The sequence below is a fragment of the Salvelinus namaycush genome, chromosome 19 (assembly GCF_016432855.1).
Source record: "Salvelinus namaycush isolate Seneca chromosome 19, SaNama_1.0, whole genome shotgun sequence".
NCBI classification, from domain to species: domain Eukaryota; kingdom Metazoa; phylum Chordata; class Actinopteri; order Salmoniformes; family Salmonidae; genus Salvelinus; species Salvelinus namaycush.
In genome coordinates this window covers 45123415-45139799 of record NC_052325.1, presented here as the reverse complement: position 1 = coordinate 45139799, position 16385 = coordinate 45123415, and the positions used below count along the sequence as shown (strand labels likewise).

General features: G+C 45.1%; 1 protein-coding gene across 1 annotated transcript; it reads left to right on the top strand.

Annotated features, from left to right (window-relative positions):
* Window positions 1-3883: 3883 nt before the first annotated feature.
* On the top strand, window positions 3884-6891 carry wu:fc50b12 (uncharacterized protein LOC103911624 homolog). Its single transcript, XM_039014346.1, has 3 exons — window positions 3884-3904; window positions 5891-6054; window positions 6657-6891. Exons 1-3 carry the CDS (start codon window positions 3884-3886, stop codon window positions 6889-6891), a joined length of 420 nt encoding a protein of 139 aa, XP_038870274.1.
* Window positions 6892-16385: the final 9494 nt, after the last annotated feature.

Below are 16385 nucleotides of genomic sequence, written 5' to 3'. Positions count from 1 at the left end.
CTAAACTGAATGAAAAGAAGAATAAACTGTACTGTGAAACAAAGATAAATTATGTAAAGAATGATAGTAAAAAGCTTTGGAGCGCCTTTAATTAAATTTGGGGCAAAAACACAAACTCATCATTCATTGAATCAGATGGCTCATCCATCACAAAGCCCACTGATATTGCCAATTACTTTTTTCATTGGCAAGATTAGCAAATTTTAGACATGACATGCCAGCAACAAACGCTGACACTAAACATACAAGTATAACTGACCAAATTATGAAGGACAAGAATTGTAGTTTTGAAATCTGTAAAGTGAGTGTGGAAGAGGTGAAAAAATTATTGTTGTCTATTAACAATGACAAGACATCGGGGTCTGACAACTTGGGTGGAAAATTACTGAGGATAATAGTGGACGATATCACCATATTTGCCTTATCTTCAATCTAAGTCTACTAGAAAGTGTGTGCCCTCAGGCCTGGAGGGAATCAAAAGTAATTACACTACCCAAGAATAGTAAAGCCCTCTTTACTGGCTCAAATAGCCGACCATTCAGCCTGTTACCAACCCTTAGTAAATCTTTGGAAAAAATTGTGTTTGACCAGATACAATGCTATTTTAGTGTAAAATTGACAACTGACTTTCAGTACGCTTATAGGGAAGGATATTCAACAAGCACTGCACTTACACAAATGACTGATGATTGGCTGAGAGAAAATGATGATAAAAAGATTGTGGGAGCCATTTTGTTAGACTTCAGTAGATCATAGTCTGCTGCTGGAAAAACATCATGTATCTGTTATGGCTTTACACCCCCTGCTTAGAGTAAAGCCAGTGTGTCTATGTATGCGAATGACTCAACAATATATACGTCAGCTACTATAGCGAGTGAAATCACTGCAAATCTTAACAAAGAGCTGCAGTTAGTTTCAGAATGGAATAAGTTAGTCCTAAATAAAATAAAAACTAAAAGCATTGTATTTGGGACAAATCCTTCACCTAACCTTAGACCTCAACCAAATCTTGTAATGAATAATGTGGAAATTGAGCAAGTAACTAAACTGCTTGGAGTAATCCTGGATTGTAAACTGTCATGGTCAAAACATATTGATACAGCAGTAGCTAAGATGGGGAGAAGTCTGTCCATAAATAATAAAGCACTGCTCTGCCTTCTTAACAACATTATCAACAAGGCAGGTCTTACAGGCTCTAGTTTTGTCGCTCTTGGACTACTGTTCAGGTGCAACAAAGAGGGACATGGAACTCTATTCCACATCAGGTAAATGATGCCACCTGTAGAATCAGATTCCAAAAACAGATAAAAATGCACCTTATAGATACACACAGGAACAGGCACACGCATACGCACACAAACTCTACACACACGTACAGTGTAATATTGTTGTATGGTGGTATTAAACATTTTGTATTGTAGATAGTGGTGTAATGATGTTATATGATGTACTGTTTTATATGACCCCAGGAAGAGAAGCTGCTAATGCGGATCCCTAATAAATACATATAAATACAAAGTAACGTTAGCTAGCCAGCTAAAGTTAGCTAGCTAACAATACGCTTTAACTTGCAATGAAAACGACTTTGAGAAAATTACAAAGTATAATATCTGAAAATGTAGCTAGCTAGACTCTATTACCTGTTTACATGGATGAACGCTTCTCCCTCTCTGTCATGGATGCCATGGTTGCCCTTAGTTTTTAGATGTAATCCCGAGACAGGTGATTTATACAACAGCCTTCTGATGCTCCTGAGCTCAATTTTGAGTCTCATAGCAAAGAGTCTGAATATTTAGGTAAATATGGTATTTCTGTTTTTATGTTTAATACATTTGCTAAAATCTGTTTTTGCTTTGTCATTATTATTGTGTGTAATGTCATGAGGGGAAAAAAATAATAATCCATTTTAGAATAATGCGGTAACATAACAAAATGTGGAAAAAGTCAAGGGGTCTGAATACTTTCCAAATGCACTGTATTACTTTCACAATGAAAATAGTTTATAATAATATTAATAATAATAATAGGCCTTTAAACTTTTACATTCACTGATAAAATATCTTGCCGGTCAAATTGAGTGAATTTTATGTAAACAATATTTGCGACTCCGTGGATGGTGGTCATAGAGCTTTAGATGGTAATTTGATGGTCCCCGGAACAGAAAAGGTTAGGAACCGTTGCTCTAAGGTGATTCATGTACTGTAGTAGTTCACCAAAATCCAAGTAATTTACAGGTTGATATCTGGTGTTTCCAGGCCATTTCTGCCACTTTAGGCAGGTAATTTCTGAAATATAATTACATATTATTGAAGATCCACCACTCACAAATACACATTGTTGTTTTTATATATGGCACTGAAAATCCAATAATAATATCTACTTTCCAAATTCTGATTCAGTATTGGCGGACATATTGGATTATGCATAAAAAAATGTTGGCTAACTCTTCTCATATCAATTTATATATCCCAAATTCGATGTTTGTATCTGGCGTGTAACGGTTTCATAAATATTTGGCGGTAAGACCCAACTTGTTTCTTTTACTTTCTAGCTTACTTACAGAGTAGATAGCTAGCGTGCCAGCTAGCATTGTTGCTATGGATTGTGCACCTTACATTGTTTCGCTAAGTAGCTAAACAACTAGCTGCTTGTTGATGTTTTCCTTTTTTCAACCAGGGCAGACAAAACATTCACCTTAATTTAAAGGAGATATGTTCCTTAAAATGTTTTGTGTAACTGACTTAAAGTTAAGGAATCTTAAGATTTTTTATGCAACCGGGCGCAGGAATACATGGTGTTTTATTGAATTACAGTTTAACATTGAAAACTGTAATACAAGTGCCTAAGTAAGTATGGATTTATAGGAATTTACATTTTAAAAGTAGAAGTGCATAGAAGTGTTGGAATTAATTTTATTAACTGTATTTATCAGAACGAATGGCACTTATTTCTAGTACTGTTATTGTTAGATAAATGATCAGAATTATTTCAGAAAGTGTTGCATTCATAATAGCTCAAATGTAGCTCTGCACCTCTTTCTCTTCATTATCATAACTGTTTACAACGCAGTTCTTTTCATGTTCATACTGAGTAACATTTGCACATATAGGGGAGTTGAGTCTTTTTCTATAACACACTGTGTTGAAAAGGAATGACTGCATTTTACAATGTAAATGAAAGCTTTACAAAATAATGCCCATTGTCCTACACATTTAAAGGAATTGAATGTGTTCCGTCATATCTCTCTTTCCATCATTTGTGAAAACCCCTATTCCTGAAACAAAATATTTGTTTTGTTCTATGCTGGAAATCAACAGCAGGGGCATTGTTTTATATAAAATAAAAGGTAGAGAAGAACGGTAATACATTTGAAACAACAGTGGGCTGACATGAAACATGTATGTTTCATTTTAAATTCAATATTTCCCAACTCTAGTTCATATTGTGATAGTTTTGCTCTATATCTTGGCTGTTGGTACTGATCTAATCTGAGTGACCCTCTGCTTACAGTAGTTTACATGGTAGGAGGCCCAATTCTCTGAAATTAATAAGGTGGAACAGAGTCACTGAGGCTAAAAAGCTTAATTTTTAACAGGATTGTATGTTGATGAATCTCTAAGGCAACATTCCCATTGAACAGCTATGAGCAAAGGTGAGAGAGCCTTTGTTATTTCTCAAAAATAGGCTAGTAGCTATTGATGACTTGGTTGAAAGTACGAAAAAACAGCAAAACATATATGCTGGTGAAGACTGAGTAGATATTAATGTTGTATCTTTCCTTTGGGAACATAGCCCAATAATTTAAGAGCATTCTTTTTGAATTTGTATTGGCAAATCAACGAAAGTGTGGCTGCTGTGCCTTGTGTGGAGCCGAGACGTCACAATGCCAAGTAAAGCACAAGAGGTAAGTCAATGAGCAAGTTGGAAAGTTTGTTGAGAAAAGCAAAATAGCAGGAAGTGCACTGTACCTGTGTAATGTGGTTTAGAAATTATGCATGTATAATACTTTTGTAAAAAGCCATGAGCTATTACAAGTCCTTTATAGTCTCATAATGCACAACATGTAATAATAATAATTAAGTAATATTCTACTTGGAAATGCATTTTTTTCCTACAGGTCATCTTCATTAAAGTTGTTTGATGCGGTTTACCAGCACACTTCGTTTTACTACGGGCGACAGGTTCAGGTTCATCATTGCATTCTTTATCAGAAAGTAGGCCGACCCTCTTTGAAGTAACTTACTGGAGATCAATTCATTGCTCTCTTTTTATACTGAACAAAAATATAAACGCAACATGCAACAATTTCAAAGATTTTACTCAGTTACAGTTCATATAAGGAAATCAGAAATACATGCCCTAGTCTATGAATTTCACATGACTGGGAATACATATTTGCATCTGTTGGTCACAGATACCTTTAAAAAAATAGGTAGTGGCGTGGATCAAAAAAACAGTCAGTATCTGGTGTGACTGCAACACATCTCCTTCGCATAGAGTTGATCAGGCTGTTGATTGTGGCCTGTGGAATGTTGTCCCACTCCTCTTCAATGGCTGTGCGAAGATGCTGTATATTGATGGCAATTGGAACAAGTTAATCCAGAGCATCCCAAACATGCTCAATGGGTGAAATGTCTGGAGAGTATGAAGGCAATGGAAGAACTGGGACATTTTTAGCTTCCAGGAATTGTGTACAGATCCGATGACATGGGGCCGTGCATTATCATGCTGAAACATGAGGGGATGGCGACGGATGAATGGCATGACAATGGGCCTCAGGATCTAATCACTGTATCTCTGTGCATTCAAAATGCCATCGATAAAATGCAATTGTGTTTATTGTTCATAGCTTATGCTACCGCCACCATGGGGCACTCTTTTCACAAAGTTGACATCAGCAAACTGCTCACCCACATGACGCAATTCGCATTGCCTGCGGTTGTGAGGCCGTTTGGACGTACTGCCAAATTCTTTAAAATACGTTGGAGACGGCTTATGGTACAGAAATGAACATAAATTTTCTGGCAGGAGCTCTGGTGGACATTCCTGTAGTCAGCCTGCTAATTGCATGGTCCCTCAAAACTTGAGACATCTTTGGCATTGTGTTGTGTGACAAAACTGCATATTTTAAAGTGGCCGTTTATTGCCCCCAGCACAAGGTGCACCTGTGTAATGGTCATGCTTTTTAATTAGCTTCTTGGTATGCCACAGCTGTCAGGTGGATGGATTATCTTGGCAAAGGAGAAATGCTCACTAACTGGGACGTGTTAAAAAATTGAGATAAATAAGGTTTTCGTGCATTTTTCAGCTCATGAAACATGGGACCAACACTTTACAAGTTGCATTTATATTTTTGTTTTAGTGTATTTATAAAGCTCTTTTACAAAAACTGCCGCTGACCTAACATCATTATTAACCTTTAGACGTACGAGTTACCATACCCGGTCGCAGGGATGGCCAACTCTGGAAATCCCTTCAGTCTCCTCAGAGTTAGGTTAATCAGCTTTTAGTTTCTTTGCACCCCATGTATAGAACAGAGTTTCCTACAACTGGATGTATTGGTGCCTTTCCGGCAGGTTAAAATGATGAATGGGGACCTCTGCTGAGGAATTTGATCGTTTTGAATTTTGTGTATTTGTATTATTTTGTCAATTGTGTGCATGCAGGGCTCCCTTGCGACAGGGATCCCTCAATGGGACAATGTTCAAACAAAGGTAAATAATCACAAATGTAGCCTTCACTTAGTTTTTGTCTTCTGGCACACCGTAGCAAAAGTTTTTGCAACGAAAAACAACCGTTTGAACAATTTTAGATTTCGGTCACTCAATTTCAGTCCGCCTCCGCCATGTTTTGAGCCTATTGAACAACACAACCCTGGTGTGTTTTCTAGGATGCTGTGATCAACCTGAAGTCTGTCCAGGAGATCTCCAGGGAGCTGGGGTTTGAGTGGACTGTTCTGGCCTACGAGCTGGGCTTCTCCAGGACTGAGGTCCATCAGTTCCATACCACATCCACAGAGAAGACGGTCCAGGCCAGAAGCATGCTAGAGTGCTGGTGTGTGAATGGCCCCGTTTGAATAGCTTTCCAATGCATCCTTCTTTCCTCCCGTCCTTGATATAATCACAGATATAAGATGACTGGATTGGTTGCTTTGACCTATCCATATCACGTACAGATCCGTGACTAAAAGGAAAGGTCAAGGGGATGCATTTTTGGAGGGTTCGAACAGGACCTCTGCCATGGAATGATTACCTAATGTAATGTGGAAGAAATGTCTTGTAAAGATCTGACATGAATCTTTATTCTACGTCAGAGGGGCATTGTCTTTGTTCTACACACAGGTAATGTACCCTGTTGAACTCAGCCTATGTCTCAATAGAGGACTGCAGTGTGTGTGTATAAGAGACAGATGATTACTGATCATTCTTGTGCTATTAACACATGATTGGATTTATTCTGTAAAACAGATGTATTTATGATCAACAGCATAGATACTAACATCACAAGAACAACACTTGAAATGTACATAGTCATTACATTAATTGATTATAGAAAATATACATTTCCAATGCAGAGACATAATGTTAAACCCTCTTCCCCTCGCTCTATTCCTCATTTCTCTATCAATCTATCCCTGTATCTCCCTCCCATCCCAGGTATGAGAGATCTTGGGACAAGTCCAACAAGACCAAGTTGCTGCAGGACGGTCTGGAGCGTTCCGGGCGCCGCGACCTGGCTGAGAGGCTGCGCTGCCTCCACTGGGGCCACCAGAAATTGAGCCGCAGGGTGGAGCTGCCATCCGCCTTCCCCTTCCTCATCACTGTCCACAGGACCATCGAGAACCGTGACGGCCTCCGCCGGATCAATGACCTCAGCCGCAGATTCACCTGAGGCGTGAGAAAAAATATACCTTGATACACATGGACACACAGATATACACATTCTCTAAGCACATGCAAACACACACAGGCAGACATCTATTGATCTATCACTGATGAGATGGATGTCTGTACAGCCACTTCAAATATTTGATTGAATGAATTCACATTCAAAACAGTCTTTGAAAAATATAGACAAATAAACAGATTTTAAGATAATGGATTTCAGTGCGTCTTCTTTTTTGAAAACACTGCACTGTCACTACATACCAGCAACCTGCAGTATTACTGTAAATAGCGAGTAATAAATAGCCAGTAATAAATAGCCAGTATTAAATAGTCAGTAATAAATAGCCAGTAATAAATAGCCAGTATTAAATAGCCAGTAATAAATAGCCAGTATTAAATAGCCGGTAATAAATAGCCAGCAATAAATAGCCAGTATTAAATAGCCAGTAATAAATAGCCAGTATTAAATAGCCGGCAATAAATAGTCGGTAATAAATAGTCGGTAATAAATAGCCGGCAATAAATAGCCGGCAATAAATAGCCGGTAATAAATAGCCGGTAATAAATAGTCAGTAATAAATAGCCGGCAATAAATAGCCGGTAATAAATAGCCGGTAATAAATAGTCGGTAGTAAATAGTCGGTATTAAATAGCCAGCAATAAATAGTCAGTAATAAATAGTCAGTAATAAATAGTCAGTAATAAATAGTCAGTAATAAATAGCCAGTAATAAATAGCCAGTAATAAATAGTCAGTAATAAATAGCCAGTATTAAATAGCCAGCAATAAATAGTCAGTAATAAATAGTCAGTAATAAATAGCCAGTAATAAATAGCCAGTATTAAATAGCCAGCAATAAATAGTCAGTAATAAATAGCCGGTAATAAATAGTCGGTAATAAATAGCCGGCAATAAATAGCCGGTAATAAATAGTCAGTAATAAATAGCCGGCAATAAATAGCCGGTAATAAATAGCCGGTAATAAATAGTCGGTAGTAAATAGTCGGTATTAAATAGCCAGCAATAAATAGTCAGTAATAAATAGTCAGTAATAAATAGTCAGTAATAAATAGTCGGTATTAAATAGCCAGCAATAAATAGTCAGTAATAAATAGTCAGTAATAAATAGTCAGTAATAAATAGTCAGTAATAAATAGTCAGTAATAAATAGTCGGTATTAAATAGCCAGCAATAAATAGTCAGTAATAAATAGTCAGTAATAAATAGTCAGTAATAAATAGCCAGTAATAAATAGCCAGTAATAAATAGTCAGTAATAAATAGTCAGTAATAAATAGTCAGTATTGTGGAAGACAGGCTCGTGGTCAAGGCAGGCAGAATGGTCAAGGAAGGCAGGTACAAAGTCCAGAAACAAGCATGGGTCAAATCTGGGAGGACTAGAAAAAGGAGAATAGCAAAAAGCAGGAGAACGGGAAAACCGCGGGTGACTTGGAAAACTTACAAGACGAACTGTGGCACAGGGAGATAGGAAACACAGGGGGAAATACACTGGGGAAAATAAGTGACACCTGGAGGGGGTGGAGACAATCACAGGGACAGGTGAAACAGATCAGGCCATGACAAATAGTAATGTTACTAAATTAAATAATGCTATATAAGAACACGTTTTAAAAACTTTTTACAATAAGTCTGCGTGTTAGAAGTGAAAGTAATCAAAAAGTAATCAGATTACATTATTCCACAGGATTAGGTTACTGATTAGCCTCATTAACATCAGCAAACTGTTCGCCCACATGACGCCATACACGCTGTCTGCCATCTGCCCTGTACAGTTGAAAATGGGATTCATCTGTGAAGAGCACACTTCTCCAGCGTGCCATTGGCCATCAAAGGTGAGTTACGATTCCAAACTACAGTCAGGTCAAGACCCTGGTGAGGACGACGAGCAAGCAGATGAGACGGTTTCTGACAGTTTGTGCAGAAGTTCTTCAGTTGTGCAAACACAGACTTTCAACAGCTGTCCGAGTGGCTGATCTCAGACAATCCTGCAGGTGAAGAAGCCAGATGTGGAGGTCCAGGCTGGCATGTTTACATGTGGCCTGCGGTTGTGAGGCCGGTTGGACTGTGGGGTTTTATAAGGTTTTTTGACATGCTTAACTAACTATAGATAGTAGGGCTTCTTATGCATTAAAGTTTGAATTACTGACTCATGTGAACCTGCATTTTCCATTAGTCTCTACTCTTACCAGTGCTCAGGGCCTAACCATGAACAGCAGCCTGAAATGTGTGTGTGTTAAAGAGAGCGCTGTACTGTGTGAAATATGTGTGTATGCAACAAATGTATCTGAGCTAAGATATGAACAGCAGTGTGAAATGTGTGTGTGTTAAAAAAGGGCGCTGTACTGTGTGACCGAGACTGTGCTAATCTTAGAGAGACACAGGAGGGGGTGAATCATGAGACTGCTGACTGTGGTGTACAATGGACAATAACAGATAAACCATACACACGAAGAACATATGTGAGGTTCTGAGTTATACTATAACACACGTGATTGAATATTAGCAACTGTATTATATGTGATTGAATACTATAACAAACGTGATTAGCAACTGTATTAAATGTGATTGGATATTGACAAACTGTTGGTCTGGGTGCCTGGGTGTCTGTGTGTGTGTGCTGGAAGTAACAGTTAGCCAGATAAGAGTGCTGGGAAGCTGTAGTTAGCCTTGAGCGAGAACAGTGGACATTGTATACAGGTGCGAATATCTCAGACAATGTTATAAAACTGTCTGACCCCAGTCTCTGGGGTGAGGGAGCGTAATCTACACAGCAACAGCGACAGGACACCAGAGAGCGCAAAGGGGCTGGGACCAGCTTATGTGCCAACACCAACGATAGGCTGGGTGAGTCTAAACCACGCCCAGTCTCTACTCTGACAGGCCGGCTCGGAAGTGGGAACTAATCTCTGTCACGAGTATAATATACTATCTTTGTCAGAAACAAATCAGTTCTCTGTCTTATCCTGCGTGATGAAACATTGAACCCGTATATACGGAAATTGTATTTGCCATTTATTAACTTTTGAATTAAACAATTATTTTAACCAAGTTCAGGTGTGCTACTGTTCCTATCTCAGTTGAACTTTCGCAACCCTAACAGGACGTACTGCCAAATTCTCTAAAACGATTTGGAGGTGGCTTATGGTAGAGAAATTAACATACATCTTCTCTGGCAACAGCTCTGGTGGACATTCCTGCAGTCAGTATGCCAATTACATGCTCCCTCAAAACATGAAATATCTGTGGCATTGTGCTGCACATTTTAGAGAGCTTTTTCTTGTCCCCAGCACAAGGTGCACCTGTGTAATGATCATGCTGTTTAATTGATGGATTATCTTGGCAAAGGAGAAATGCTCTCTAACATGATGTAAACAAATTTGTGCACAACATTTGAGAGAAATAAGCTTTTTGATCTTTTCTGGGATCTTTTATGTTTTTGTTTAGTATACATTTTTCAAGTAGGCTTGGTTCAGGTTCTTTCAATCGCATTCAACTCATACTACACCTGTCTGCCTATTTGTCTGTCTTGAGCCATCGCTAGCGAACTTGTATCAACTGGGTTCAGCTCGCTAGCGAGCTTGCAACACTGATTCAACTGGGATCTGGAATCAGGAGGAGACACAGTTCCAAGAGGAAACCACGAACAAGCTACTTGTTACATCTTCGGTCGTCGTGGGAAAACATTTGTAACTACTGCTTGCAGTTCTGAGCCAACCTAGATACTAAGGAGATCCTGAGGGATATCGACGAGTATTAACAGCTTTATGCTATGGAGGAAAAAACGTACTCCATCGTGGAAAGATCTGGCTACCTCACAAAATAACTGAGGAGGGGGAGCTTGGAGTTTAGTCAGAGTGAAATTCTCACGCTTCAAGGAGAGAACAAGGCACTCACAGCCAAAGTAAAAACCCTCGATTCCAACATGGATTGTCTTCTCAGGTAAAACAGGGTGATGAGGGAGTCGATACTAGATATACAAACCCGAAGCGTCCAATTATCCAGAGGGGAGACTGTAAACAAGGTGGCTTTCCACCGAGTGCACAGAGTTGGAGTGACAAATCAAACGTTATTTGTCACATGCGCCGAATACAACAGAACCTTACAGTGAAATGCTTAGTTACAAGCCATTAACACTTATTTATTTAATGCATTGTTGGTTAAGTAATTGTTTTTTAAATAAAAGCAACAAATAATTAAACAGCAGCAGTAAAATAACAAGCGAGGCTATATACAGGGGGTACCGGTACAGAGTCAATTTGTGGGGGCACCGGTTAGTTGAAGTAATATGTATGTAATATGTAATATGTATTGTAGCGACCCGCACAGACAGCTGTGTGTTATGTGTTAGGCTAGTAGGTGGTTGTGTTGTACTGACCAGTACCCAGTGTTCGCGGGGTCCGACATGCCAATCAACCTGCTATCTGCCAATCACGGGAATGCCTGGAATGTTCTGATGCCGGGCATCCTGGCGGTTGGCGGAGTGGTGTGGTGGGGGGTTGGGCAGGGGGATGGAGCATTGGAAGTTAAGACCAGGTTTCGCCTTTGTTCTCCCTCTTTACGTCTGGGCTTCACAAGAGAAGGTCACGATTGGCTTGTGGGTTATCTGTCATTTATTTGGCGTGTGCTATGGCCCAAACAGTAGCCTGTGTAAAGTTGGTTTAGTAAACCGTCAATTCGCAAGCTCAAGCCTCTGTCTGGACAATTGTTCATTTATGATCTTGTCAGGTCATTACATTGGTGTCAGAAGTAAAAACGTTGATAAAAGTTAGCCAGCTAGCTAGCTGACTTCTGTGGCTAGCTACCGTAGGTGAGAACCGGGGTTGAAAATGCTTCGAGGGAATCCGAAAGTGAAGGTGGAGGTAGGGGACGATTATGGCCAAGGAGGTGCATGTGCATGGACGTCGGAGGTTCTGGCTGAGGAGATCGCCAGGGCGTCGGAGCGCAGAGGCCGCTTGAGGGAGGACGTTAGAGTGATGGCGGCTGAAGCGGGCATGAGCGCCTCGTCGACTGTGTTTCGCGCGGATTCTGGTGGGCGGACCGAAGTGGTGACGTCGACGCGGCGGGACGAGGAATCTGGGGCTCAGGATGTAAACAAACATGGCGACGCCTAGTTCCCGGCTGCGTCCGTATCTGTTAAGACCCCGAAGTATTCCGGTAAGGCGGATTGGGAAGCTTTTCATGCTCAGTTTGAACTGTTAGCTCATTTTAGGGGGTGGTCGGATGAAGAAAGGGCACTGCAGTTGGCATTATGCCTCACGGATGAAGCTCTGGCCTGTTTGATATTGATTAGCCCCGAGGACAGACATGATTATGGTGCTTTAGTGGGAGCACTGAGGAGGCGCTATGGACAGTGTGTACAGCCCGGGCTACTGCGCTCCGAACTGAGTAATAGACGCAGGCAGCCTGGAGAGCCTCTACGGGTGCTAGCTAATGACATTGAGAGCCTCTCTCGGCGGGCATATGCTCACATGCCCCCCTCCGTGCAGAGCGAGCTAGCACGGGACCAGTTCATACAGGCGCTCTCTCCTACGGAGCTGCGCATACAGACCCAGCTGGCTCATCCTGAGTCATTGCAGATAGCCTTGGAGATGGCTTTGGAGAGGGAGCTGGTGTGGGCTGGGGCTTCAGCTGGGGCTTTGGTGGGGGTGCAGGGAGACACACCCTCTGTGCGAGCTGGGGGGCAGAGCAGCCCGGAGCCGGAAAAGCCTGCATGGGTGGCTGAAATGACAGAACTCATTCGTGCTGTGTCGCTACAGGCGGCACGAAACACACGCCCTGGTCCCAGGGTCTGCTGGGGTTGTGGCCAGCCAGGCCATCTGCGCCGAAATTGCCCCATGTCCCCCAGAGCTCAGGGAAACGGCTCGGGGTCCGCATAGACCGGGTAGTGCGGACCCCTGGCTTTCTATCCCAACCACCATCTTCTTCAGGAGGAGCCCACCGGCACAGACGGGGAAGCAAGGCTCCACTTCCCCCAGAAGCAGACGAGAGCAAGCGGATGGAGCCTGTTGTTGTGGTGGGCCGGACCTGTGTTGGGGACTTTTGTCATGTCCCTGTCACTGTGGAGGGGGTGCCCTGCTCCGCCCTGGTGGACACTGGGTCCACAGTAACCCTGGTGAGGCCAGATATTGTGCCAGGTTGGACTCAGTGTGAGCCTACAACTGTGCAGCTCCGCACAGTCACAGGTGAGCTGGCACCCATGAAAGGGAAGGGAATAATGACTCTGACAGTAGGGGGCAGGACTGTGCGTCATCCTGTGTGGGTGGCGGCTGTGCAGGACCCTTGTATCCTGGGGTTGGACTTTCTTAGGAGCACAGGCTGCCAGTTAGACCTAAATAGGGGCACACTGAGCTTCCAGGGAGGGCCGGAAGTCACCATGGCCCCCCCTAATGTCACATTCACTCAACCCAACAAACCCTTTACTCCAACAGTTAAAGCATCAGAGACTCATGGCTGCCCCCCCTCCCCCACAGCTGTGTGTGACTTTTCCCCAGCCCCCCTGTCACCTACGGCGGTGTGTTACATTCCCCCAGCTACCTCCATGACACAGCCCTCTGTGAGCCCGGGCCGCGCCCCCCCAGCCCAGCTACCCCAGATGGGAGAGGAGAGGACACTGTCTGCAGTGAGGGAGATATGGGGGAGGAACTGTGTTGGTCTTGACCCCGAGCAGCAGGAACGGTTGTGGCAGTTGCTGTTTGAATTCAGAGACAGCTTTGCGCTGAGTGAGGAAGAGGTGGGTCAGACTCATCTGGTGCAGCATGAGATCGACACAGGTGATGCTCGACCCATCAAGATGCGTCCCCGCCGTATCCCGCTGGCACGCCAGGAGGCGGCAGACAAGGCTGTGTTGGAGATGCAGCGGGCAGACTTCATTGAGCCCTCAGACAGCCCCTGGGCGGCGCCAGTCGTCATGGTTCCGAAGAAGGGGGGCAAGCTGAGGTTCTGTGCGGACTACAGGCGGCTGAATGAGGTAACCAGGAAGGACTCATACCCCATACCACGTATCGATGAGTCGCTGGACCTGGTTAGGGGGTCCTCCTGGTTCTCCTCACTAGACCTCCGCAGTGGCTACTGGCAGGTGCCCCTCTCCCCAGAGGCCAGAGCCAAAACTGCGTTCTCCACTAACAGAGGACACTGGCAGTTCAAGGTCCTGTGCTTTGGCCTGTGCAACGCTCCAGCTACTTTTGAGCGTTTGATGGACAGGGTGCTGGATGGCATCCCCCGACAGCAGTGTCTGGTATACCTCGATGACATCCTGGCCCATGGCAGCTCCTTCCAGTCAGCCCTGGGGGCGCTACGGCGTGTGCTGGAGAGGGTGGCTGCCGCAGGTCTGAAGCTCCACCCCGAGAAGTGCCACTTCATGAGGAGAGAGGTGTCCTTCTTGGGCCACCGAGTGGGGAAGGAGGGGATCAGCACCATGGAGGACAAGGTAGGGGCTGTCAGAGACTGGCCCACCCCTACCGACCAGCGTCAGCTGAAGAGCTTCCTGGGCCTGGCCTCGTACTACAGGAGGTTTGTACGGGGCTTCTCAAGCGTTGCTGCTCCACTGAACCGCCTGCTGCCGAAGGACAAGGCTTTCACTTGGACAGTGGAGTGTGAGGAGGCGTTCAACACCCTCAAACGTGCACTGATCGAGGCCCCCGTGCTCGCCCCCCCTGACCTCACCTTGCCCTTTATCCTGGACACAGACGCGAGCAATGTGGGCATGGGTGGGGTGCTGGCCCAGGTGGGGCCAGAGGGGGAGAGAGTGGTGGCGTACTTCAGCAAAACATTTGACAAACATGAGCGCCGCTACTGTGTCACCCGGCGGGAGCTCTTGGCTGTTGTGGCTTCCGTCAAACACTTCAAGTACTACCTGGGTGGTCTGCCCTTTACTGTAAGGACTGACCACTCTGCTCTCCAGTGGCTCATGTCTTTCAGAGAGCCAGAGGGGCAGGTGGCACGCTGGTTGGAGGAGCTTCAGCCGTATGACTTCACGGTGGTGCACAGGGCAGGGGCACGCCACTGAACGCCGACGCCATGTCCCGTCGGCCCTGTACTGCAGACGGCTGCCGCCACTGCGAACGGAGAGAGGGACGGGAGAGAGAGCTGTGTGCAGAGGAGGGGGTCTGTGCCACAGTGTGTCGGGCGAGCGGGCCTGTCTGCTGTGAGCTGCAGACTGTCGACGTGGCTGAATGGGGGCAGCAGCAGGGACGGGACTCAGACCTACAGCCAGTGCTACAGTGGGTAGAGGCGCAGGTGAGGCCACCATTGGAAGAGGTGACAGCGCTCTCACTCGCGACCAAAGGGTTGTGGTCAAAGTTTGAGAGACTGCGGCTGGCTGATGGCGTGCTACAGCGGGCATGGAAGGAGTCAGCTACGGGAGAGGAGAGGTGGCAGGTGGTGGTCCCAAAAGCATTGCGGGAGGCTGTGCTCCAGAGTACTCATGGGGGGGTGGGGACTGGACACTTTGGGGTCACAAAAACACTGCGCCGTCTCCGTCAGGGCTTCTACTGGGGGCAGCACAAGAGGGATGTGGAGGACTTTTGTCGCCGCTGTGACAACTGCACAGCGAGAAAGGGCCCCCCAGGCCGCTCTCATGCTCAGCTCCAACAGTTCCCAGTGGGGGCTCCCATGGAGAGGGTGGGAGTGGATGTAGTTGGGCCGTTCCCCACCACAGACAGTGGAAACCGCTGGGTGCTCACGGCCATAGACTATTTCACAAAATGGCCCGAGGCCTATGCTCTGCCGGACCAGGAGGCAGAGACCATCGTCGACGCCCTGACAGCGGGGATGTTCAGCAGGTTTGGAGCGGCAGAGTCCATCCACAGCGACCAGGGCAGAAACTTTGAGTCCCGTGTGTTCGCCACCATGTGTGAGAGGCTGGGTATGCACAAGACCCGCACTACTCCTCTCCATCCTCAAAGTGATGGCCTTGTGGAGCGCTTCAACAAAACGCTTGGACAGCAGCTGGCCATCGTCTCTTCCAAACACCAGCGTGACTGGGACAAGCACCTGCCTATGGTCCTCATGGCATGCCGCTCCGCTGTCCAAGACTCCACCTCCTGCACGCCTGCCCTCCTCATGCTGGGGAGAGAGATCCGCACCCCTGCGGAGATGGCGTTTGGTCGGCCCCTGGATAGCCCTCATGTTCCCCCGGGGCCGGAGTATGCCCGGAGACTCCAGGACCGCCTGGAGACAGCCCACACCTTCGCCAGAGAGCAGCTGGTGAATGCAGGTGTGAGGCAGAAGAGGAACTATGACGTGCACACCCGGGGAAGGCACTTTGTGGCTGGGGAGCTGGTCTGGGTCTACAGCCCGCTAAGGAAAAAAGGCAGATGCCCCAAGTTGGACAGTCACTGGGTGGGACCCTGCAGTGTCCTGGAGAGGGTAGGGGAGGTTGTTTACCGGGTGCAGCTTCCTCCCAGGGGGAGAAAGGTGGCACTGCACCGGGACAGGTTAGCCCCATACAGAGGGGCCTCTTCTCCCCAAACCCCAGGAA